Source organism: Balaenoptera ricei, chromosome 6, assembly GCF_028023285.1.
Source record: "Balaenoptera ricei isolate mBalRic1 chromosome 6, mBalRic1.hap2, whole genome shotgun sequence".
In the NCBI taxonomy this organism is placed as follows: Eukaryota; Metazoa; Chordata; class Mammalia; order Artiodactyla; family Balaenopteridae; genus Balaenoptera; species Balaenoptera ricei.
In genome coordinates, this window is record NC_082644.1 from 7,601,941 (window position 1) to 7,629,698 (window position 27,758).

General features: G+C 36.3%; 1 protein-coding gene across 2 annotated transcripts in view; it reads right to left on the reverse strand.

The window, feature by feature from the left end:
* The window catches only part of GLRA3 (glycine receptor alpha 3), a 181,882-nt gene extending 154,480 nt beyond the window's left edge, over positions 1-27,402 (reverse strand). The window contains exons 1-2 of one of the 2 annotated variants that reach the window (XM_059926198.1): positions 27,282-27,402; positions 1,224-1,351 (exon numbers count right to left, since the gene is read on the reverse strand). In XM_059926198.1, coding sequence (XP_059782181.1) covers positions 1,224-1,351; positions 27,282-27,352 — 199 coding nt within the window. In that variant the 5' untranslated portion in view covers positions 27,353-27,402. The remainder of the gene's footprint in view (positions 1-1,223; positions 1,352-27,281) is intronic. The other variant, XM_059926199.1, reaches the window with a different exon arrangement.
* Positions 27,403-27,758: the final 356 nt, after the last annotated feature.

Consider the following 27,758-nt stretch of genomic DNA (forward strand, 5'->3'; position numbering starts at 1 on the left):
CGCATGCTGCGTGGCACAGCAAAAAGAAAAAAATTTTTTTAATCCATGAAGAAGTGAATACTAAATCATTTAAGTTATTGTAATATATTGTCACATCTGTTTGGCAAATTTCTGTTCCTATTCTTTTTTTTAAATATATACTTAATTTTGCTCATTTATTTTTTCAAAAAACTTAGACTAGTGGAATATCACATTGTTGAGTCATGCCCCTAAAGTCTCACAGTATTAATTCCTGGTTTTTGACAAATTGGAAGGGAAAGCATATATAATACCCACTTTAAATTAGTTCATTTGATTCAGTAGGCACATTTCTTAAAAGAAAAAGAAAATAGACAAGGGAATAGAGGGGAAGGTGGTAGGGTGATGATCGAAATAGGTGAAGGAGATTAAAAGGTATGAACTTCCAGCTGTAAAATAAATAAGTCAACGGCGATGTAATGTACAGCATAGGGAATAGTCAACAATGTTGGAACAACTTTGTATGGTGACAGATGGTACCTAAACTCATTGCGATCATCATCTCATAATGTATAAAAATATCAAATCATGAGGTTGTACACAAACTAATGGAATGTCGTATGGTCCAAAGAAGACTAATTCTGAGAGCTATTAACATGAGACTATATTTCTTCTTTCAAGACATATCTTTGACCAATATAGTGCTTGGAGGATTATTGGAAATAAGCTTTAGAATTTGGGGGGAAATCAATTTGAAAATTTATCTTGTTTAATCATCTGTCATACAGAGTGAAGTAAGTCAGAAAGAGAAAAACAAATACCGTATGTTAACACATATATATGGAATCTAAAAAAAAAAAAAAGGTTCTGACAAACCTAGGGGCAGGACAGGAATAAAGACGCAGATGTAGAGAATGGACTTGAGGACATGGGGAGGGGGAAAGGTAAGCTGGGATGAAGTGAGAGAGTGGCATGAACTTATATACACTACCAAATGTAAAACAGATAGCTAGCGGGAAGCAGCCACATAGCACAGGGAGATCAGCTCGGTGCTTTGTGACCACCTAGAGGAGTGGGATAGGGAGGGTGGGAGGGAGACGCAAGAGGGAGGAGATATGGGGATATATGTATACGTATAGCTGATTAACTCTGTTATAGAGCAGAAACTAGCACACCATTGTAAAGCAATCATACTCCAATAAAGATGTTAAAAAATAATAAAAAATAAAACACATGTCATATATTGTAGTAAGCAAAACAATTACCTTTAAAATTGGGTCTGATTCTTGCATCATACCCCGACGTCCTTCCCATTAATTTATCCAGAAAGTCAGAAGGTGACATTGGGGCACTTCGAGACCTTGCACTATCTGTTTCCTTTGTTGCAACCAAACTGCAAATGAGAAAAAATAACACAGATTTTACCCCAAAAAAAAGCCTTCCTAACAGTTGTTACCTAGAAATATAAAATAAAAATGCTAAGCAAAAATACAATAAAACCAAAAAATACAGTTTGAAAACAATAAAACCAAAAAAAAGGTTTATATACTGTATAGTGAATATTATCATAGCAACAGCTAGGTATTTATAGATTTACAGTCAGAATTTATAATTTTTCACATGTATTCAGTGGTGACAATATTTAAGTCTGGAAACAAAGCTACTCCAAATTATTAGGCTTTCAAAATTTATATTTATCCAAATTTGATTTCTGATTGCAATTTTTAGCTAAAATTATCCTAAGTTGTTCAGACATAAGAAAATATGAAAGTTCAGCTGTGAAATACAATTCTTATTGCTTTTATAGAGGAAAGGAACATCACCTTTCAAGTTTTGAGAATTGTTCTCAACAGTAATAAAACTTCGGTCCTACAGATTAAACAACAATGTTCTTTTCTTCAATTAGAGTGAGTGCTTCCTATATTAGTAACATACTCAGTTAAATTCATTCTGCTTTCACTTTGTGTCATTCATATACAGTACATTTTGTTCAGACCTAAAATTTGTGCATGACGTTTGAGAAATTACCCTAAATGTGGTCTGTGCAGTCGGCTATTATGGGATGAGAACCTGTGTCCAGGAAAGTTAAAGGGTTATTGTATTTTTTTCATTCAAACATTTTCCTTTTTCTGCAGCTGCTCATCCGAGAAGCCCACAAATGACTGAACTCCCGACCAGCCCCTCATTTACCTAGGTTGGTCCCCAGAAGGTCTAGGCCTACTTGCTAATATCAAATGATCTTTTTTATCCACAGAGTTTGCTCAGAAAAGTGAAGCAGGCTTTCTGAACACACATCTGTTTGAAATGTTTATATTCAACCTGATGTTACTTCCTGGAGATTGTCAGTCATCACGTCCTCCCAGCTCTGTCACTCAACTTAGAGCATCGCCAAACCCTGAACCTTTGTGGTCACTCTCAGCAGTACCAAGTTATTAAATTCCTCCTGCCAGAATGTTTAATAGAAAGGGAAAATAAACCTTAGAGCCATCACCATTAAATCGTCTACCACACACATATATTCAATAATTCATAATCACAACGGTAAAATCCAATATCAATGGTAATGTGAGAACAGTATTTCTGAAAGTATAGTATCACAGTTAACAGCACCTATTAACTCTTGCCCTGTTCTAGAGGATATATCTAGTTCTGGACATTCTAAATCACTTATCTTCTCGTAACTTTCATTCTGTCTTTCATGCTTTCTCTCTAAACAGAAGCTTCTTCTCTCCCTATTCTTCTGGTTCCATATTACTTTGTAAGCCTTTATCTCTGATTATTACTGGTCAGTTGAACTCCTTGCCATGCTGATCCCTGGAAAGTTTATTCTAATGTCATCATCATCATCATGAAAGAGAAAACAACCCTACTCTCCTCTCAGTAACTCCAGAACTTTCTTCTACCATCTGGTTTTAAGTAACTTTTACCTGCCCTCTTAAGCAGCATTTGTCCACTTTCCATGGCCCAAGAAGAGCAGGCAGAAGAAGGCATTGTCAGAGCTCTCCTAGCTACATATTACTGCTTCTAAACTATTCCCTGTATTTCCTTTGCAAAATCCTTCCTTTCAGTTGTCAGAAAATAAACTTGTACATTCTTTTACCAACAAATAAACCAACTCACCTGGATCTGAACCAGTAATACTCTGTCTCTCTACTTTTAAAAAAAATTATAGTTAACTATGTACGCTGAATTGGCATTCCCTCACATTTTGCACTGAATGGGGGAGATTATCGTAGGTTATCCAGGTCAGCCCTATATGCAGTGACATGTATACTTAGAAGAGAGATGCAGAGGTATATTTGATGGCAGGCAGAAGAGGGAAGGCAGTGTGGCCGAGAAGCAGAGATTAGAGTGATGTGGCCATAGCCAAGGAATGCCGGCGGTCAACAGAGGCTGGAATAGGAAGGGACAGAGTCTCCCCTAGAACCTCCGTGGGAGCGTGGTCCTCCTCACATCTTGTTTTGGGCCCAGTGAACTGATTTTAGACTTCTGGCATCCAGAACTCCGAGAAAATTAATTTCTGCTGTTTTATGCCACCCAGTTTGTAGTAAATTGTTACAACAGTCAGAGGAAACTAAAAGAAGCCTTCCCGTGAATTTTTCGTTTTAGTTACTCTACCATTCAAATCCAAAATTTCTCTGCTGTTCTTTCTGTAATTTCTTTCTCTCTGTTGGTATTTTGTATTTGGTGAGATATTATTGTCATACTTTCTTTCCAGTTCTTTGGGCATGGTTTCTTTTAGCTCTTTGAATGTATTTAAAATAGCTGATTTACGGTCTTTGGCCAGTAATTGACTTTTCTGAACTAATTCTGTAAATTCTATATTATTTGTCATATATGACTATGTGATATCTTTTCACTTAGCTTAGAGATCAGCTAATAATTGGACAGGGATTTTTTAAAATTCCCAGGACCAATAAATCTCACAGTATTTTCTGGGGGTCCTGAGTTCATGGGGTTTTGCTTCAACTTTGAGTCAGGCAGTTGACAAATCTGCCTTAGCCTTTACCTCCTATTTGCACAGGGCCCAAAGGCCACCAGAGTTGAGAATTCAGGGTCTCCCTGGGTTTTTCCTGAGCATGCATACAGCCCTGGGTGTATTCATTTGCCAGGATTCTCTTAACAAAGTACCACTGACTGGGTGGTTTAAACAACAGAAATTAATTTTCTCACAATTCTGGAGGCTAGGAATCCAAGATCAAGGTGTTGGCAGGGCTAGTTTCCTCTGAGGGCCTCCATCCTTGCTAGTAGGTGGCCGTCTTCTCTGTGTCTTCACATGGTCCTTCCTCTTTGTGTGTCTGTGTCCTAATCTCTTCCTAGAAGGACACCAGTCATATTAGATTAGGGTCCACCAATATGACTCCATTATATCTTAATTATCTACAAGTAAAGTCATGTTCTGAGGTATCGGGAGTTAGAACTTCAACATGTGAAATTTTGGAAGGATGCAGTTCAGCCCACCATACTGAATGCTCACAGCCTTGTACATAATGTGTGGACTTCTAGATGCCCAAGAATATGTGGAGCTTTTCTAAATCCCTATGAACATATCATTCTGCTGCTTTTTCTTTTAAGATTCATGGTTAGTCTGTTGTTTGCACCCACTGTTCTCTACTGCCTCAGGTACTCATGAAGTTAAAAAATTGACAAACATCTCCAGGAAAGGGTGAGCTCCAAGTTAGTTCAAATAAAAGTCTTGCGAGTGGGGTATCCCAGAAAACCTCCAGACAGGTCAAATAATGACAATTTTCCAAGAATATAGTTTTAAAGGAATTCAAACTCCATTCTGTCCCCTCTGGTAGCTGCCAGGCTGCTGTCTTTACTGTTACTGCAGGCTATTGGCTTACAATGCTACCGGGAGCTGGAGAAAGGGGGATGGGAATAGGGCAAGTTATAACACCAGAAATCCCACTGTTCTTACCAAGATTCAGATGTTTTTCTTGATTAAGCTAATTCGTGGATTACTGCACGTCTCTGATTAATTACCAGAGTTCTGAACAAGTTGATCCTCACTTTTTTTGACAGTTTTCTCACTGCTTTTACGGAGGAGGGAATTTACAGAGGTCGGTATTCCACTAATTTTGCTATCACTGATCTGACAATGTGTCCATGTTGGATGGGATGGTTGGTGAAGACTTTCTAAGGAATTGAAATGTGACCTGAGTGGGAGCAGAGGGAAGGACATCCTAGGCAGAGGGAACAGCTACTTCAGACTAGTGGTGCTGGGACAACCAACAATCTACTGGCAAAAATAATATAAACCTGATCTATTTCATAGCCTGAATATAAACGAATTTCAGATGATTAAAGCTCTAAATATAAATATGTAAATAATTAAATGATATATTTTAAAATAGTTCAAGAGCAAGCATGTGTATTTATTTCCTCTTTCTTGCAACGTTCATTAAAGTAATATCAAATGACAAAAGAGGTATAAACTTTAATTAAAAGACAACAGGAAGGAGATGTCAACAAATTAGAGATTCTAACAAGTTCTGGAAGATGAGAAGAGAGGACAGAATAGAAAGATAGATGGAGAGAGAGCAGTGGAGGAGAGTTTTCAGAAATGGATAGAAACACATATTTTCAAAGTTAATGAGGCCACTGAGTTCTAATAGAGAATTAGGTCTAGAGCTATTATTGCAAAATTGCCAAACATTAAGATTTAAGAGAAGATCCTGAAGGATTCTGAAAGAAAAAGGAAAACACAAAAGAATGAGACCAGACTGGCTTTAGGCAAATGGGCATTTGTGCACGCTACAAGACAACACGAAAAAGCCGTCAGAGTTCTCGGTGAAAATAGTTTTTATTCCATATTTTCAATCCAGTGGACCAGCCAATCTATGAATCAAAGGAGAAGTTATTAAGCAGTCCCAAATTCAAGTAATGGAATAGTCTACCTGCATAAATGTTTTCTTGGGAAAATCATGGAGAATATACTGTAGCAAAATGAGGAAGTAAACCAAGCAGTAGAATCCTGGAAGGAGCTGATACAACTTAGAAAGTAATAATGGGATTTCCTCAGATGAGATCTATGCAAAAAGGCTCAGAAAACAAATATATTGCTTTGATCAGAAGAAGAGAGAAATATAGTAAGGCCATTTTGCTGTCAGGGGCCGTGAAGCTTAGAGTATATCGCATAGACAAAATGGTAGGATTAAGAATGTGAGGGGAAAAAAATAAGTCTGAAGAAGCATTTAATGTAAGTAAAGACAAAAGAAGACAATTAGAAAATTGAAAGAAAACAAAATGTAAAACAATAATAATATAAGAATATTATTCAGATGTATGGAAAAGACCTTCAGAATAAGAAAAACACAGAGACATTTAAAAATGGTTGCTCTTAGGAAGGACAGCTAAGTACAGGGAAGACGGGATTGAGAAGGGCTATGGACAATGTTAAAGCTCTATACCATTTGTTTTTTTAATCCATAGGCAAAGTATACTTTGAAAAAAGATTGCCGTAAAGGATTAAAAATATACAAGAATGTGTTTAAAATTTGTCATAGACAAGGCAAGACAAAAAGGAAAGGCTAATTTATTTAGTACCCACACTTAACTCTTTTTCTTTGTTAGATATTGAAAATGCACAACATGACAAGCATTGTTATGGGGGCTTGAATTCAGCAACAAATGAAACAGACCAAAATCCTTTATCTTCATGAACTTACATTCTAGCAAAGTGGAACATAGTTAGCAAGAACTGTAACAAATTAGGAAATTATGTACTATTTTGAAAGAAAGGAGAATTCAGAGCAAAGCAAAAGATAATCAGAAGTGATAGGATGTGAGGGTTAGCATTATTTTAAGTAGAGTAGTTAGGGTAAGCTTCACTGAGAAAGGGATGCTTCATCCAGGTGTGGAAGGAGGTCAGGGAGTTGGCCACATGAGTACCTGAGGAAAGAGTATTTATTCCAGGCAGAGAGAGCAACCAGCGCAAAGGTCTAAGCCAGGAGCATGCTTGATGTATTCACAGAACCCAAAGGGACTAGAACCGAGTCAGCAGGGGGACAGTAGTGAGAAATCAGATCAAAGGATTAAATGGAACAACAAATCATGTGTGGGCATGAGTCTTTATAAGGAATTTGCTTTTAGTTTGAATGAAATGGAAGTTTTTAAGGCATTGAGTAGATCCATGGAGTGGCTTGCCTTTCTTTTGTAAAGAATCACCATGACTGATCTGTTAAATCCAGACTAGGGCGGGGCTGGGATGGCTGGCAGAGACCAGCAGATCACTGTCACAGCCCAGGTGATGATTGCTCAGACCGACTTGCCACATTGAAGGTGATGGGAACTGGTCATATTTTGGATGTATTTTAAAGCTTGAGACAAGATGATTTCTTGACTGATTAGAGTAAAAAAGAGAGTGTTCAAGGAGAAGTACATGCTTTTTGGCCTAAGTAACTGGAAGGACAGACTCGATTAACCAAAATGGGGAAAACTGTGAGAGGAGTAGGTTTGGGGCAAGAATCTGGAGACTGGTTTCAGGCGTGTGCAGTTTGAGATGTCCATTTGATGTTCTAGTTGCTAAGTATGCAGATAGTTCTATGGGTCTGAGGAATGACATCCTTTTTTTTTAAATTGTTTAAGGCACAAATTTGGAAAGTACTATAGACATATAGATGGTATTTAAAGACTTGAGACTGGAGGAGGCCACCAGGGAGTAAGTACAGATAGAAAGGAAAAGAGAGGGAGGAGGAGAAAACAGCAAAGCAGACTGGGAAGAGCAGCCAGTGAAGTAGGAGGAAACCCAGCAGAGTGTCGTGTCCTGGAAACCAGTTAGAATAAGTACATCAAGGAGGAGGGAGCGATTAACTGCTAAAGGCTGTGGGCTGGTTGGTTAAGATTAGGACTGAGAATTAGCCATTTCATTTTGCCAGGTGGGTGACAGCTATGACCCTGACAAGTGCAGTTTCAGGGAAATGGTGAAAGTGAAAGCCTAATTAGAATGGGTTCAAGAGAGAATTAGAAAGAAATTGTGGCTGTGAGTATGGCTCTAATGTACAGATCTTTGAAATAATGCATCAATATTAAAAACTTATGCACAACAAGAAGCACCATAACAAATTGAACGAGCAAATTAAATAGTAGATAGCTAACAAACATTAACATCTGAATTGTATAAAGGACTCCAACTAATCATTTAGAAAAACGGTAATCCAGTGGAAGAACGGGCAAAGGATATGAATAAGCAATTCATAGAAAAAGAAATAGAAATGTACATTTAGTATAAAATAGTTTGCTCAAACTCAGTTGTAATCGAGAAATGCTCATTTAAATAGAGACTAGATAACCATTACAATTGTCAAAATTTAAGTTTAGTAATGTCAAGAATTGATGAGTATATGGATAAAAGGTACCTCTAAATGCAATTTATACAATGAAGGGCAGCATATATAGCCATTTTAAGGGGGTATTTTATGGTCTATATTTAAATTATTAAGACATCTTCCTTACGACCCAGCACTATTTGATGTACAATTGTTGGTATTAATAAAAATAGAAAATTACCTACATAGCTATCAATGTGGTTTTTTTTTTATAAATGGTGGGGGGGTTTTTATTTTATTTTATTTTATTTATTTATTTATTTATTTTTATTTATGGCTGTGTTGGGTCTTAGTTCCTGTGCGAGGGCTTTCTCCAGTTGCGGCAAGCGGGGGCCACTCTTCATCGCGGTGCGCGGGCCTCTCACTGTCAGCGGCCTCTCTTGTTGCGGAGCACGGGCTCCAGATGCACAGACTCAGTAGTTGTGGCTCACGGGCCTAGTTGCTCCGCAGCATGTGGGATCTTCCCAGACCAGGGCTCGAACCCGTGTCCCCTGCATTGGCAGGCAGATTCTCAACCACTGCGCCACCAGGGAAGCCCAATGTGTTTTTTTAAATCTCTGATATGATCCTACTTTAGATTTGTGCAGCAGTAAACAAAATAAGGTTATTCTACGTGTTCTGAAGTAGAAAGTAAAGAAATACCATTGAGTGAAACAAATAGCAAGTACAAAATAATATTTTTAGTGTACTCTTGGGATGCAAGGGGCTTCAAATTAGCATCCTTTCCTCAGCTCCCTAAAGTATAAAACAATTCGAGAAATTTTTTCAAGAGGGTAAAGGATTTGGGATCATAACATCATCTTATAACTGATTTTATAAAGCTGATTTGGGGGAAAGCATCCGATATCTGAGGACACATTGGCTTCCTAATGCTGAATTGAAAACACAATCATGTATTACCTGAGTAATTATAAATAAGTAAAATTAATTCACATAAATACTTTGAAATTGATTTTAATTAAGTACCTATAATGATTAAATTCAAAATTATAAATACAGATTTGGGGGTTTTAAACATCAATTGTTATAGCAGTTGCATACATAAGCTTTTCAAAAAGTGCTAGTTACATTCTGAATCCCAATAGCAACATTTAGTGGAAAATATGTTATCAATATCACCTTTTCATTGTCAAATCAGTGAAATAGCACTTGATTTCTTCAAGCCACTCATGAACTATAAAATGTTTCTCATAAATATTGTTGACCCTCTCTTCCTTCTAGGAATGGATATTCTTTCTTTTTCTCTCTGACTTATCCAAAAAAGACTTCCTCCTTTAGCCTGATTCTAGACCATAATGTCTACAGATGATCTTCTGAAACCCTCTTATTTAAGTTGTGTCCACTCACCACACACACACACACACACACACACACACACACATTCATACCCAGGAGGTGTAAAGTACTTCACCACCTCTAAACATTTTTTTTCCAGTTGAAAAATGGTCAGGGAATTTGATCTGACTGTGGAGTACAGCGTGCTCTTGGACAATAAACTTAATAAAAACGTTGAACCATCAACAAAACCAAAATTAGAAAGGTAAAATCTTCTTGGAAGAGTAGACTTTACTTTTCCTTCAGTCAGGAAAGACTCAAGGCACTCTAGGAGTCCCAATGGCAATCGTTCAAAACCCAGAATATGCCCTAATTACATGTTTGTCTTAAAGAATTTTTAGAACTATTTTGCTTAAATGCCATGTCCTCCACATTGCCTTTATTTGCTTGTCTGAGGGGGAAATGATCTCTCCTCCGCTGAATTCTTATAGGCCATTTGGTTCTATCAATCACTGGTTTCCACTGTTGACATGTGAAACTGACATGCCAAGATCTCCTCTGCTAGCTGGAAACGTCAGGGCTGAGGCAGAGGCTATGTCCTATCACTCACCTCATTGGAATTAAATCAACAAATAGCACTAATATACTACTTCGCTGTAATGTCTAGTCTTTCTAGAGCTCAACTTGATAAAGGGTGAATAACCTGAAATTCAGTTCAAGAGCACTTTGTTCTTTATATTCCAAATGTACCTCAACCAGTTTAACTTGTCCAAAAATCACTGAGTGTGGTTTCAGAACTATTTTTCTAATGATAATTAGGAAATGATTACATCAAACCAATGGGGGGAATGTTGATTAAGAATTGTGTTGCTCTCCTGAATCTTATTTGACAAAACACCACTTAGACCTTTAAAATGTGCATAAAACTTTTTTTAAAACACATTCTCTAAATTTCATTTTAATCTATGTGCACTGTACCAAAAATTTCATAAAAATACAGTAAAAATAAGGGGAAAAAAAGCACCATAATCCCACAAGCCAGAAATGAGTGATACAGAAATCATCCTTTTACTTGAGATGTTGAACTGAGTTATATTTACAAAGGAAACAATACAGCAGAAGTAGTACTGCTTTATTTTGATCTAATTGTGCTTGCATGAATGCTTACTAATAAAATGCATTTTTATAAATCCCCAAATCAATAAGATTGAGGGCATAAAAGCATGATATTTTTAAAGCACCAGTCTCTGAGTCTCTGAACCTGAAAAGAAATGTACACAAAATATTAAAGTGGAGCCATGCTAAGGTTTTTTTCTGTAATAATATTGAATCAGCAGAGCACTGACTTATTCAGATTACGGTAGATATTCCCTTTTGTGTGACTACAAATGTTTATGTTAATGTCACCTTTCAATGGAATGTGTTCTGACTTAAGCATATTTGAGTTATTGGACATTTTTCTTCCTGTGGTGCAGGAAGCCCTACATTTGCCTGTTCGTTACATTCCTTTAAGGAGAGAGGAATGGCACAGAAAAAAGAAGGGAATCAAACAATAAAGCAAAAAGAGTTTATAATTGGAAGTGGTAAGGAAAGGTAAATAGAGCAGTGAGTATAGTGTTGTTCAATTTCCCTCTAGCGAAAATTAGACTATACATCAAGGTTTTTATTGGATTATATTCTTTTTAAAAATGAAGAGTTTAGCAAGATACAATCAGTGACTGTACATCATACTTAAAGCTAATATTCAGCTGAGGTTCTATACACCCTTCTCCCTCTGCCTCACCTCCATTCTTTCTTCCCCTTTCCACCTTCCTTCTACTTATGTGCCTAAACTATTTTGGGCAAGACATTTACAGTTTCCCAGGAAACAAAAGGATTGTAAAAGCTTCTGGATTATAGAAGTTATTTCCTCTTCCTGTAAGAACATATGTTTTCCTTTAATCAAGCATAACAAAATCTCTGGAGACAATACCTCCTAGGAAAAGACTACCTATTTTCAAGATGCAAAAGAAACGGGTCAGAGATGTGAGTGTACACACCTACACTGCCACACGTGGTGTTCATGTATAGAACCCTGAGAAGAGCAAAAAGTTTGAAAGTGGGTCTCAATCTTATATTTTTTGATGAAACTATTCATAAAAAAAACTTACTGTGATTCTAGCTGAATGAGTCACATTTCACCTTTTAAAGAATGATGTGATTGTTTCTTTTTCTACTGTAGAAGAGTCTAAATCACTGTGCTCTTTTGGAAAAATAAGCAGTTAATTTGAATTAGGTGATGTGGGTTCTACCCCTGACTTTGCCAGCTAAATGAGCGAGGCCTGAATAAAGATCATGTCCTAGGCTTCCTCCTGCTCCTCTGCAGAGTGATGGGGGCTTCTGCTCTCACAGGGCTGGACCGACTCTTCCAAGAAAGCTGGGAGCACAGCCTGCCCGGTACCAGAGGTAATGTAGACTCGGCTCTATTCTGTGTTTTGTAACCGTTACATCAGCCTAAACCTGTCTGCTTCGTTGTTCATCTTTATCTCGACTAATGACCTTGTCTCCTACTTCAAAGAGATAACTGAGCACGCAACTGAATTACAAAATCACGACTCCCGTCTCTACCGCCTGCCACATTCTGCCTCCGGTCCCAGAGAAAGACTTAAGACTTCTGGTTCAAAAGCTACCCTTCAACGACTGCTCTTAAAACTCGTCCTTTTCATCTCATCAGTGACTTTGCCCTTTCTCTTCTGAACCTCTCTTGTGTTTTCCTAAGCATTTCCTAATCTACTGACTTCTTTCTTCCAGGATGTAAGCAAGCTCAAATCTCCTTCCATTGTAAAAACAAAACTAAACAAGCAAATGAAGAACTGCCTGCCGCATCTGTGTCCACTGTTACTTCCTCATGCAGTAGCCTCTTTTAAAAAAGGGAATCTATATTTTTCTTTAACGCACCATTCAATGTTCTAACATAGTTGTACATGTATTTTTGTACCAAAAGGCTTCTTATAATCTTCCACATTTCTTCTGGTTTTTATGGCATTTGATATTATTGTGTTATTGATCATTCTTTTATTTCCAAAACTTTTCTTTTTGGTTGTATGACGCACTCTGTGTTAGTTCTCATTTTTCTCTTATCATAATCCCCATCCTTTTTTTTTTTTTTTTTTTGCCAGTACCTCTCCTTCTGCTCATCCCTTAGAAGCTGGTGTTTTTAAGACAGTGCTTTTCAAATCTGAATGTGCTTTATGACTTACCTGCCGGGCTGGATAAAATGCAGATTCCGACTCAGTGAGTCGTGGTGGGATTCAGAGTCTGCAGTTCTAACAACCTGTCAGGTGATGGTTATTCTTCTGGTTAAAGGACCACATTTTGAGCAGCAGTGCCCTCGGCAGGGAAGGACTTTTTGACATCTGCAAGCCCCAGTGGATTACAGGTGTGCTGTGTTAGCCACAGCTCAGCCTGCAGTGTGTGAGATGGGGCAGCTAGAGCCAGGCTTGATGACTGTGAGTCACCAGGCTTATTTGTTTGTACAATGAGATGAAACATCCATGTGTGCTCAAGTACTAAAAAATGTAGGAAAACCTTGCCCCAGAATTCTAGCCATCCAATCTCATCTAGTCCCAGGTCTTGTGTTCTCACCTCTATGCTGAAGTTTTCCATTAACTGGATATCTCACAGGCATTACATTCACCATACATATCTGGAACCTAACTTATGATACTTTTCTACATGGCTATGCCTCTTCTTTTATGCCCTGTTCTTGTCATGGCACTATTTTTCACCCAGTTACTGAAGGTATAAATATGAGGCTTATCCTAGACCATTCTCTCTTGATCCTCCACATCCAAGCAGCGGACAAGACTTTTTTTTTTTTTGGTCATTTCTCATATTGCTCCTTTCTCTCCATTTTTGGGATGTCCTATTGCATTGACCGTTTCCTACTCTCCCTGAGGCCAGTTTTTCCCCTCCCCACTGTGAACATACTTTCTATTAAGTTCTCCATATTGCTTCCTTTTTTTGGATAATAGTTATACTTTATTTGGATACTGGAATATTTATTCTTATCACAAACATTCAACCATTCTGCTTGAATATAAGCAGCAGAATGTGTTGTAGAAAAATAATAAATTTCCCCTTTCTCTTGAGAAAAATCAAGGTAATGGTCCCAAGTTGTTTATTTTTCTGCAAATATTAGGATTGAAAAAATAAGAAAAGGAGGATAAAAATAAAAATAATGCTAAACACTGAAAATTAGAAGAGTCAACCATGATGTCTACTATTTAGAATAAGCTGATGTTTAGAAACATTTGAAAAAGTCTTGGAGATTTTCAGAGGTCTTAAGTTTTCTTCAGTGTTTGCAGTAACTTGAACTAACCTGCAAAATTATCAAAGTGTTCCCTTTTTACTGTATAATAATTTGGAAATGATTCATATTATAAAAAAGAAAGATATACAACCCCAATTTTAAAAATTAATATTTGAAAAACAATTAATTTTGGCAAAAAGTAAAAGGTGGTATAGTTGAAACATTTTGAGAAACATTTTAAAATGGAAACTTCTTGGGACTTCCCTGGTGGTCCAGTCATTAGGGCTCGGTGCTTTCACTGCTGTGGCCCCGGGTTCAATCCCTGGGTGGAGAACCAAGATCCCACAAGCTGCGTGGTGTGGCAAAAAAATAAAATAAATAAAATAAAATGGAAACTTCCCTTTATTCTGGAAAATTATATTAAAAATATGACCTACATCCTCTCCAGCCTTGTCTCTCATCCCGTGCCTGACATATAATGTAGCTTCCAGCCACACTGAACCAGTTGTGGTTCCTACATTTTTCATGCTGGTTCGTGCATACGTCTTTGCACAGGCAATTGATTCTGCCCAGACCACCTTTGCTTCTCACTTTGACAATTCAATTCAAGGACCACATCTTTTGAAAAGTTGTCCTGCATCCACGCTCCCCCCCCCCACTAACAATTATGTGCCCTCTTGTGCACTCAGTGAATCCTATGTTCTCATTAAAGCAGTTCTCGCTCTCTTACACACACATACGTATTATCACTTTCCTGTGTATCTCTCCTCTAGACAAGTGCTCTCCAAACTTCTATAATTGCCCACTCCAAAACTTTAAAAATACCCAAACATGCACTTCCAATAAATGTATACATTATTACGTATATGCTTGCATGTATACGTATTGATAAATACATTCCTTGACAATATTTCACTCATATATATGCATATTACTAGTAATCCATATATCAAATTTGCCTGAGGCTTATTTTATTTTTATCAATTTTTATTTTTTAAAACATAGTGATTCAATATTTTTATAGATTGTACTTCATTTGTAGCTATTATCAAATATTAGCTCTATTCCGTGTGCTGTACATTACGTCCTTGTATCTTATCCATATTACTTCTTTAGTGATATTTCTGAGACACAATCTGATCATGCTCGTTTCCTACTTGTAATAATTCCCTTTGGCTTCACTTGAAAGACTGAGTTCCATAACGGTGAATGTAAAATATGAGCTGGAGCCTCTGGACCTCCCTTCGCATGCACTTCCAAAAAGCCAAACATGCCACTTCCATTTGCAACTTAGCGGCCAGAACTTGGCCACATGGACACTCGAAGCTAAGAGTGAAACTGAGAAATCTTTAACTTCTTGGAAATGCCTTTAAAGATAAGCCTCTTCTTCTTTTCTGATAGCTGGAAAGCAGCTATGATTTCTGAAATCAGAGCATCTATCTTAGATCTCAAGGAAGAAATCCTATGTTAAGAATGACAAAACAAGAAGATAGAAAGATCAGTAAACTCCCACTCCAGATGTGGTCTGGTTGCTTCCATGGTTTTTCTTTTTCCTTTTTTTGAAAGAAAAACAAATCTTTCTTAAACCAATACTATTGTGCACTTTCTGTCAGTCACAAATGAACCTAATCTGAACTAACACAGCTATAAAGGGCTAGTCTGTTTATCCCTTGTTTATTTTCCTGCCACTCAACATCTTTCACATCTACCACTACAATGGATTTTAGAAAAAAAAATAGTTTCTTTGAATAAAGGCTACTGATATTAGGTGAAGTGAGAAATTATAGCTGTAATGCTAAGTACATATTTTTTCTTAAGGAGAGATTAGTGCGTTTCTGACTGTGTTCGTTTAAAAAAAAATGTATTCCATAGATGGATACAGCTTTACCCATTACATTTTTAAAGTAGCATGTTAAGTACAATCACTCAGTGTATAGAAAAGCCACCCAGCCCTTCAAAGACAGAGCTGAGATCTGACCCTGAGTCTTCTTTCTCTAAATTCCTTCTTGTTTTCACATGTGCACACAAGTGCATGCACAGAGAAGACTGAGGCAAGAAAAGTTAGTTTACAAACCATCTAAAATAAACTAGCTCTTTCCTGTAGAGGTATAAATCTCATCTTCTTTTTACTACTGTATTTTTGAGCTTGAATTTTCATATGTTCCAGGAATTTGAATTTTTTTCATACTGATTAAGCTTTTCCAATGTAATTTTTGCTGTAAGTTGACATATATAACCGTACAAAGACACACAAAGAATGTCATACACTTCGGCCTTTTGAAGTAGAGCAAAATTTTAAGTTTACATATTATTATTTAGGGGGAGATATTTAGGCTACACATAAAACCTAATTCTCTATATAATCTCAGGAGGCACCAACTGAGGTCTGCAGTAGATTCAGTGTCTTTGATGATATGTACCGTATTTTAAGATTTGTAGGAAGAAAGAGATAAGCCCAATTTCAGGAATTTAAGTGGGGGGGGGAAGGATTTCATAATCTTTTAAAGGGTTTTAAAGTTGTTAGAAAGAAGCAACATAAGGCAGAAGGGAGATTTCTAATGGTTTTATCCATATAATCCTCTGCTACCTCTATTCTTCCCAATAAATAAAACAAGAGGCAAGAGAAAAACACGGAAGGCACATTTCTTCTTACTAGGCGGTACTATACAAAGTTGGGTCCCTTAGTGTTTTAATAGACTAAAGGTAATTCTCTTCTTAAATAGGAGCAATTTAAGAACTGGTGGAAAATATCATTTAATGCATATTAGAGTGTTTTATTGTTTTATAATAAGAAAGGAATTTATAGAGACAGATTGCTTTTAAGCTTTTCATTACGATTTTATCATGTCATTCTTCTTTCCCTTGTCAGGAATGTAATTGTTTATAAAACTATGAAAAGTCATAAATCTCTCCTTTTCTTGGATTTTTGTTTTATTTGATCTACTAATAATTAAGTTTCAGTATTCAGACTCCGGATACACATTTAAATGATACAAATTAACAAAAATCTATGTATAGTGATATCAACAGAACTAGTGAATACAAAGTAGCTTATGTGAGTATTCTCTTCCCTCATAAGCAAGTGATAACAATGAAATATTTTGTTTAGAAATAGAGAAAACTATTATTGGAATAAATATTTGCTGATGTTTTCTAACACCTACAATAGTCATATAGATTTTCCCCAGGAAGTTAGTTCTAAAACAACATAAAGCATGAATTTATTAGACAGGAAAACGTGGGGGGCCCATGGTAGAGATGTTACTATGAAGTTTGCCATACCCTCCATTTCATATGGAGACTGGCCCGTTGCCTTTTCTAAGGATGCTTTTTCTGTCTGAAACACTCTTCCCTCTTTCCTGCCCACTCACATGCCATCAACCATTCACAGTCCATTTAAATTCCCTGCCTCTTTATAAAAAGTTTATACTCCTTTGCATTCCAAAAAAGATATTTTCTTTTCCCAATATTTATAATTGTTACTATTTTGGGGAGTTATTCTTGATTACATTTTCAACAATTGCCAGCAAAAAAGAAATTGTCATTCAGCCACCCTTTATAGAGTCTCTTGGGCTTAAAACGTTAAATGTATGTGAGTTAAACAGATTAAAGGCAAAAACAAATATCCTGTGATATCAATGGTTCTCAGTTTATCTAGGGAATTGGAAACGTGTCAGTGATTCTGATCCCAGAACTGTGAGAGGTGCCATAATAGAAATTCAAACATTATGCCTTGAGAATATGCATTATTTATTTGATTATTATTTAGAATGGTCATTTAATTATGTCGTCTTTTTTCACTGCAGAGATCTTACAAAAAGTAGATAATTAAAAAGTATATGTTGCTTTAAAATATATTTTATATATATTGTATATATGTATATATATATATTTTATATATACATGAAATAGTTATTTGCTACAACCATTTTTATATTAAGTGCTATTCCCTTTTTCCAATGTTTAAAAGAAGAAGCTATCATGACATGGAAGCTCAGTACTGCTTCATTTCGTAGAGGTGGAGATAGATCCCAGATAGGAACAAGTGAGACATAGGTAAGTAGTGAGGAAACGGAAAAATGTAGAAGAATATTTTCTGTGAAAGAAAAGAGAGATAAGAGGCAAGTGGGTAAATATATTACCACAGACAAATAAAATTGGGAATAAAGAAAAAAAACAAAGCACCAAATCTCTAATTTTCCTCCTAAATGCTAGAAGGAAAGAAAGACAGCGTAGTATTTTTATTTATGCCTAGAATTATTTATTTGAAATTGTAAATCTGCTTTGGGGGGGAGGGAAGTGTTTCAGTTCAGAAATGAGTGAGCCCTGTCAGTGTGCAAGACACTCTTTTAAGCCCTGGTGATAGAACTAGAAATATGTCACTGTCCCTGCCCCCCGGGGCTTCACAGTTTGAACTAGAGGCAGTATTCAGGCCACTACCACAGCCCTGGAACATACGCAATAACAAAGGTACTGTATTCCTGGAAGCACAGAGGAGGTATCCTCACCTAGACGTGGGGGAGCTCAGAGAAGGATTCTTCAAGAAGGTAAAGTGAGTTGAGTAGAAATTAGCCAGACAGATAGAATGCATATGGTCCTCCCAGGCATTTGATGGATGGTATTTGAGTGGTTGTTTCATCAACGTTCACATCATTTATCTTCCCCGAAGTCCCCACCTTAAGTATTGTATGGCCAATATGAACCAAACCAAAGCAAAACAAACCAAAGCAAACCAAAACCGAACAGCAAGATAAACATCGTTTTCTGATGATTTGCTGACACCTTACTGCCAATTAATAATCATTCCTACTTTCTTTTCTATTAGTAGCATTTTACTTGTTACTCTATTTTCTTTCAATCAGTTTTTTTGTTTTATGTGGAACATTTTTTTTAAGTCTTTATTGAATTTGTTACAATATTGCTTCTGTTTTATGTTTTCTGGTCGTGAGGCATGTGGGATCTTAACTCTCCCACCAAGGATCGAACCCGCACCCCCTGCACTGGAAGGTTAAGTCTCAACCACTGGACCGCCAGGGAAGTCCCAATCAGTTTTTATTTTAATGGTAACATTACTCTCAGCTTTTTGTACATATCCCTGAACTCCTGAATTGAAGAATATCCAGACCTTATGTCAGTACTAACTGTTGAGATCCTTTCTATAACAACTATAAATTTAACTTTAAAAAGGAATTTGAACTTTTTCATTTATCTTACTTTGAAAACAAAAGAAAGTCAACAGAGTCTAAATCATAGAAAAATAAACTGTAAATGATATTATCTCTAAGATTTTTTTTTTTTAGAGTTTCATGAAATTATGAAAGTCATTGAACAGTGATGTTGGTAGAGACAGCTGTGATTTGAAATTTATTGATGGAAGCCTAGTGGCTTCTGGGAAACTTATGTATTTACAGAAAAAGATGTCACTAAAGTTTCCTAATGCTTTCAGGATTAAATTATCTTAAACGGTGTCAATAGATAAATGATTGCTTTACTTCTAGGTCATGACTCCAAACAATGAAACTATACAACTAGAGTCTAAGTATCATAAAAAGTAGCAACCTTTACACCATGCATTCTCAAGAGGGGTGCTATCACCCCAAGGAGGGTGGGTGAGAGTTTTATCTTGGGGGGTGAAAAATCTTATTCTTCTTACATATAAAGCACAGATCTATCTCTATCTCTATGTATCTATGGCTATATACCACACATGAGCAAATATACAATGTACTGTGATATTACAATTTCATGCAGGCAATTAGAAAAAAAAAGTCTAAAAATATCTTTAAAGGGCTCCTTAGGAGGCAATGATGGGGAAAACAGGTTGAGAAATAATGCATTATACAATAGAAATTTCAATTTCTCATGGTGATAAGGAGAAACAAATCTATCACTTTTCCACTGGGAGCTGCCAATTTATGTCTGTTTTACAACTTCTCAGAGCCGGTAACATCTTCTGAGGCGATTTATTTGATCTTATAGCCTTTATGATATCTTGAACACAAGATTCCCTTTCCACTCCAAGTAATAGCACACATTGAAATAAAATTCAAATCTAGAGTTATAGATAGATAAACAGAGATGACAGGCAGGTAGGTGTCATCTCAGTGCTGATCTGTTGTTTATCGAGCATCTACTCCACACATGACATTGAATTAAATATTATGGCAGTAAAACAAGATCAGAAACAATCCTATCCTCATGGGAGTTACAATCAAGAAGGAGAGGCAAGACTTGCATGAAAATCTAAAACACACATTTGAAGGTGATGTCACATGTCCCCCCCTCTACGGTGGCATATTATAGAAAGCTGAGATTCTGCTTCTCCAGCACTTTGCACACTGCCTGGAAATGCAGTCATTGCTCCATAGACTTTTATAAAGTTACAAAGAGATTCAGGTAGACTGCTACAGGCACACTGCAACTGGAGCATACAAGCTTCATGCATGGAGCAACCACATGGAAAATATTATCAATCCAAACTGTGTCTCAAATAAAAACCACACTCTCCACAAGCAGGATGGTCATTTTAAGTGAAGAAGCAAGCATAAAAAAAAGGAAAAAAATACAGAAACAAATACTTGGGGAGGGGCAGCACATGTGCCCAAAGGAAGTTTCCTATGTCCAGGAGAAAACAGAATGACATTTTGTTTTTTATTCATTAAAATTGTTTGGTAAATATTTTCCTTTTCAGGTAAAAAGGTCCTTATTGCTGGAAATTTTAATGTTTACAGGATGGCTACCTGTTATAGATATTTTTGAGAGATTTTCAAATTTAGGTACAATATTGGATGGACTAGTTACCTCTAATGTAAGCCCAACCATCCCATATTGGCAATGTTTGTAAAGTAGTATCAGAAATATCTCAGGGTCTATAAATCCTAATTGGTTATTTTTGTCAGTGTGCAAATTTTGCATGTACTCCTAGAGAATGCTTCATCATTTGCATTGGAAGTTATTCCATGCAATAAACTATCTCAGAGGATGTTAATAACCTTTCCATTTTATGCTATTCTTAATTGTACCACTGAGGTTACTGCTTCTGTGCATCAAATTGTCTGAGAGGTACTGGTAATACCTCCTCCTAAAAACATCTCTAGTACGGAGATTCTGAAAGAATTTCAGAAATGCACTGTAACGGAGCTGCTTTTTTTATTTTATTTTATTTTATTTTTTGCTATTGCTTCCTCTTCTGACAACACCTGAGGATTTCAAACTCTGTTTCCTAAAATGTGTGTGGTTGCCATGCAGTTGTTAGAAGAGCTTCATTTTCTGGGGTGGAAGAGCTCACTCTATTCACACACTTTCTGTTTGTTACTAAACAGTTGGTCCTGTCTTAGAATGCCTGCCTTCACTCCAGAACCAGTTCTCGAAGCTGACTCACTTATCTCTCTTCTTGATGCATTTTTCCGACAAGACAAAACTACAGCTTTCTTCTAGTGCAGAAAGATGAACCACCCATGTTTCAAAATGGACATCTGCACACACAGGAGTTCATTTTCAATAAATACAGTTAATCCAAGTATAAGGCTAATCATTTGGCGAGGAGTTTAAGAGACAGGTTTGGTGGGAAAGTCAAGGAGGATTCATCCAATATGCTTCATGTAGTAAGGAAAAGTTAAAGATGCATCTTCTCCAAAAGAATCCCAAAATAATTCCCTAAAAGTCTCCTGAGAAAACTTAAGTTTTTAATCATCCATGATTGTGGACTAGTTTATGGATTAGTTGAAATTAGAGCATTCAAAGGCTATATAGAAAAGGGATAGATATACGCTATTGATCAGAGCAAGTCCTTGGGATCGACAGTATAACATTATGATAAATCTATGACTTTGTCACTTGTTTATGACCAGTCGCACCTCCACAGTTTAGCACAGGAGTCTCTCTGAGTACGACTCTGTGCCCTGCTCTAAATGTTCTACCTTCATCTCATATAAATATTTTTTCTGTTTTTCGTTCTTTGCGCACAGTGTGATCACCTTTGTAACAGTTTAACTGTTCAGTCTACAGTTCAAGCATTGTCTCTGTGTTCTCAGCTGACAGCAGGATACCCAGATCTACTGCTACCATCTCAAACTCAAAACCCCGAAAACCAAGTTCACTGTCCCCTTTTCTTCCAACAATCCAAATCCTCCACCTGATTTTCTTTCTTTAAAGAGATCATATTTTGATGAAAAATTCAAACATGATCTCCAAACTCTAAAACAAGCAGATTGTCTTTTTCTTCTAGTAGTCTTGTCATTGTTGTCTGTTTACATAGTTTTTTACTATTACTGATGATTATTAGCAATCTTATGATTAATTGTAATTTTGAGGTAAACTCTACCTCTGAAAGAAAGGGATTTATAGATATTTTGAGCCAAGTTACCAGACCATTCCTATAATGAAAACTATCCAGTTATAATTAAATTATTTGCTCCTAAATTTCATCCATATTCCATTATGAAAGGGAGCTGCAACTCCACATTTCGGCTGGTTTATTATTGTAGTCAGCTCAATAGTTGTTGCTAGCAGAATATGATTTTAAACCATAAATTGGAAATCTTTCAACTGAATTTGACCGTCACCATTCCCTTAGCATGTTATAGGCTTGTATCGTTCCTACTGCATAGAATATTTTCTTTATATCTTATTTCTGCCCATTGAACAAGCATCTTATAAGATCCAGCACAAGTACCAACCCTCTGGGGAACTTCCCTATTTCACATTGCCTAAAACATTGCTGTTTCTGTTTTTCTTTTGTCACTTGGCCCTTTGTATTTTCTTTCCTGCTAGACTCTAAGTTCCATGATGAGAAAGGTGATAATTTCCCTATCATCCATAGCCAAACTGTACCTAGCACAAACATGTGTGCACAGAATGTGATGATGAAATCTTGTTGAATTGCTTAACATTACACATTAAACACATATTTGGTGATTGACTTGCCTCAGTACATAGTTGTGTGATCAAGGGAGAGAAAAATTACATACAAGAGGAAATATTTAAAAGCTGTTTCCTGAATCTGCAGAGCAAACTGCTTGAGGCATTGACTAGAGAACTGGGCCACGATCCTTCTATACTTAGGAAAGCGTATGATTATTTATAGATACAAAGGGAAGAAGCATGTATTATGTGTAGCATAATTTAAAAACACTATGTAGAATCCTGCTACAGTACCTACATACAAGAAATCATCATAAAAATGACTATTCCCTGAAGTACATTTTTCTTCAAAATCTTACATAAGAAAATAGACCCAACATTAAAAAGAATTTTCCCCATCCTCCAAAACGTACCAAAAGCAAAAAACAAGAAATTCTATGCCAAAATGTTTTTCTTAGGCTTTGAAGTAAATCAAGAAAACATTTTGTTTGTGATTATCATAAAGTATGAAATTCATACATTCAGTGTTTTGACACAATATACCATAATTTATTCAAATAGCAAGTCTGTGTTGGTATCAAACTATAAAGATGAAAAACAAAATTGAATGTTGTGAAAATAATTAATTTAGATGAAATATTTTTGGCAGCTCTCCTGCTTTTGGAATTTGTTCTGTAAGCTCTTCATAATCATCACTTATTTACATTTCAAAGAAAGCTGAACACTGGTGTTTTGTTCTTTATTTTATTAGTATGAGAAGTAGAATCCAAAAACCATAGGAAATTTTTTTCAAAAAACAGCAATATCTGAGCAAAATGTGAAAATTTTAAATACTTCACTACCAGGAAATTTATAGACTTCTAATGTCTGTGTCTGACTTGTATTTATTAAAAGAATTCGCCTCTTTAATAAGTCCCCTTTAAATATTACATTTCTAATACCTGATGTATTGTGAAAATGAATACTCCTAATTATACTATAGTAGTAAATGTTTTTTTTCTGCTGTTTTTGCCTTAATAAAACTCATTTACTGGGGTTTCCCTCGTGGCGCAGTGGTTAAGAATCTGCCTGCCAATGTAGGGGACACAGGTTCGAGCCCTGGTCCAGGAAGATCCCACATGCCACGGAGCAACTAAGCCCATGCACCACAAGTACTGAGCCTGTGTGCCACAACTACTGAAGCCCACACGCCTAGAGCCCGAGCTCTGCAACAAGAGAAGCCACCCCAATGAGAAGCTCGCATACCGCAATGAAGGGTAACCCCTGCTCGCCGCAACTAGAGAAAGCCCACACGCAGCATCGAAGACCCAACGCAGCCAAAAATAAATAAATAAATAAATAAATAGAAAATAAAGTGGTACTGACTTGTAGAATCTCTGTGGGGAGAGAAACATCCTAATTAAAATAAAAAAAAACTCATTTACTAAAATGTAGAAATTATGCCAAGATAGAAACTAAAATATCATCTGTGGGCTTGCAATAATAGTCTACAAAAGTGCTATAAATTTTTATAATAATATTGCACTGATCAAATTTTGTACTAGTAATAGCAATAGGAACTCTCATATATTACTGATAGGAGTTTAACTAGGTACAACTACCTTAGAAAACTTGCAGTATCTACTAAAGCTAACCATACTCATATCCACCCTATATTCTAGCAATTCCTCTGCCTAGTGAAACTCTTGGACCCAACTCATATAGTCCCCAAAATGCACGTATTCACATGTATTCACCAAAAAAAGGCATGATCAAGGAGGTTCATAGCAGCACTAGCCAAAACCTAAAAAAATACCCAAATATTCCTCAGTAGGACAATGGGTAGATTGTGATGTCTTCATATAATGGAATACCATACAGAAATGAGAATAAACGAGCTATTGCTACATGCTATTAACACAGATAAATCACGTTTCATAAAAATAAAGCAGACTCAAATAAGTATTTATATAAAGTTCAAAAGCAGGAAAAACTTTTAGTGTCGCATAAGTCAGGATAGAGATGATTTTGGGGCAAGGTAGTGCTTGGGAAAAGATATGGTGGTAAGAGGGGGCAGGGTGAATGCTCGTGTGTTGCTGACAATTCTACTTCTTGATCCGTGGTCTCTTGACATGGTGTGTTACCTTTGTGCCACTTTATTTGGAACTTTGTTGTTTGCGCATTTTTCTGTGTGCATTTATATGTCAATAAAAAAATTTAAAACCTTAAACCTATGAAAAACACGCTTCTACTAGTATGTTATTTAATTAAAACTTCATATATGGTTTCTGGTTCTTGTTCTTACTTCCAAATTTCCCTGGAAATAATATTTTTAAATTAAAAAGATATATTTATGAATTTAAACAAAAATACTTTTTTGACTTTATTTTTTCCTTTACATGTTTCCTTTTTTGCTCAATACCTCACGAATAGGCTTAGCGAACAAAAAATAGTCTCCATAAAGAAACTGTATTTTGCAAGATATTTCCAGTACAGGGAGCTTCACTTTCTAAAGGAAATTTCTATAGAAAATTTTCCTTCAAGGACCATCACTGAAAAATAAAAATACTTCATTTTTTTATGTATGATTAAAGTTCTTCATAGAGTGATGAGCTACTCTCATCTAAGACCAGTCTAAGATAGAGAAAACTTTTCTTCGATTTGTGAAAGAAAAAAGAAAAACTTGATGAAGAATATATGTATCACCAAAACTTCTATATTGGGTATGTCTTTTTCAAGTGATTACATTTTTAGACTATTCATAAAAAGCATTTTAAACTAAATTATTTAATATTAATGAAGATAAATTCTTTCTAAGAATATATTATAGGGGCTTCCCTGGTGGCGCAGTGGTTGAGAATCTGCCTGCCAATGCAGGGGGACACGGGTTCGAGCCCTGGTCTGGGAGGATCCCACATGCCGCGGAGCAACTAGGCCCGTGAGCCACAATTACTGAGCCTGCGCGTCTGGAGCCTGTGCTCCGCAACAAGACAGGCCGCGATAGTGAGAGGCCCGCGCACCGCGATGAAGAGTGGCCCCCACTTGCCGCAACTAGAGAAAGCCCTCGCACAGAAACGAAGACCCAACACAGCGATAAATAAATAAATAAACAAAAATTTAAAAAATATATATATATTATAACAAATATCATGGTGATTTGCCATTATACAAATTTGACCTCATCGATCAAAATATTTTAGTTATTAACATTTAACTTCCTAAATCTAAGTATCTATCAACTAAGCTCTTCTGATTTCTTTGAAAAAAATAAATATGTGTATTATCTAAGATATTAAGAAATAATTATGGTAAAATAATCAATTTATCTTATGACATGAATTTTGTACTCCTTTCCATACAATTTACATAAATGTAATAGCTCTACATTCTTTGCTTTGATCACTACGTATGAAATTTGTAACAATTGTAAAGTTACAAAAATTGACTGTCATTAAAATATTTTTCACTGAAAATATTCTGATTTACAATGGTTTCAACACCTTACTTCAGAAAAAATCGATAATTTCAGAAATATAATAACCTTCACAACTAGTTCCTGTTACTAAAGGTAGTTATTATGGGATATGATATGTTTTTCTAACGTGCTAACGATGAAAACTTGACATAGCAACCCAGAAAAGAATATTTACATACTTCAAATGGAAATCATTATACACATAACTTAGTTACTCTCATAATTTGATTTCAATCTTCTTGAAAGTCTTGTGAGCCATAAAATGGAAATTTTAAGGTAATTATAACAGTAAAGTAAAATTTATATTGTTGGTTCAAAACTCCATATGAGCAGTATCTTGCTTATATATTGTTTGATGAAGAATGGGGGTTAAATTACTTGATCTTGTGTTTAGTCTCTCTTCTAATTAAAAAGAAAAAAAAGAAAGCCTACCAAATATGACTGGATATGATAAGAAAATGACACATCATAGAACAATTTTACCATTCAATAGGTTTCTTATTACTTTCTCCAAAATAATTATTCTTGGCATAGAACATATCTGGTGATTTATTTATTATTTTGCCTCCATGAACCAGGCTCTTTAGAAAATAGTACTTGCAAGGCCTTTATTATTTTATTCATTTGAACTTAACCTCTAGATATATCAACAATGTTCAGAATATCTCTGATCACTAAATGTTTATGTTCTCGATTTTTTTTTGTCTTTTAAAAAGTAAGTAATGTTCCATTTCTAATTACTAAATGTTTTGTAACTTTCAAAAAAGAGAGCAACACCCAGAATTTATAATTCACTTAGAAAAAAGAAACACTTAAAGCAATTTGAGAAGGAAGACCTAGGCTTTGGAAATATTTTTTTGCTAGGGTAACCTCAGCTGCAAATAATATAAGATGCCAGTTACTAAAATACATTAATTAGTGAAAACACAGCAAAGTTACATGTTGTAGAGGTCTCAAGAGATAGACTGCTAGATACCTTTAGATAGAAAACAATACGATTTAAGGGACACTTTCAACAAGTCAACTTCGAGTTACATTCTCGGTTTCATCCATGACAAGTAGTTGCAAGGCTTGAATGAGTTCTCCAACTGTTACATACAAGTGGACTCACCTGAGTAGCAGTGCTGCTTCCCAGAAGTAAAATCCCGAAACTAACGTCCGAAAGTGTCTCACGTAGGCCATGATACGGAGGGAAAGACTCACGACTCTGAAATGAGTCTTAGCCAAGGCATGGGGAAGGAGAAAGCCGGGAATGAGAGTGTGCAGTCTAACTGCGTGTGGTGTTGGTGGAGAGCAACGCCTGTAAAGCTTCAGCACCTGAGACAGCTCCCCGCGATCCGCGGAGACCCTCTCTTTCAAACACTTGAAATTCCCTTTCGACCCCTTCTCTGAGCAGGAGCTGAAGGGAGATTCACAGGATTACACATGTGCAGGTGATTTATACAGTGACAGCGGAATAACGGATGAGATGAGAAGTCTGAGGTGCCTAGGTTCTGGGCAGCAGTTCACGGGAGCTCTAGCGGCAAAAGAAGAATGCTAGTCCTTTCCTGACTCAGACCCACGACTGGAGAAAGAAGAGCAACAGCGG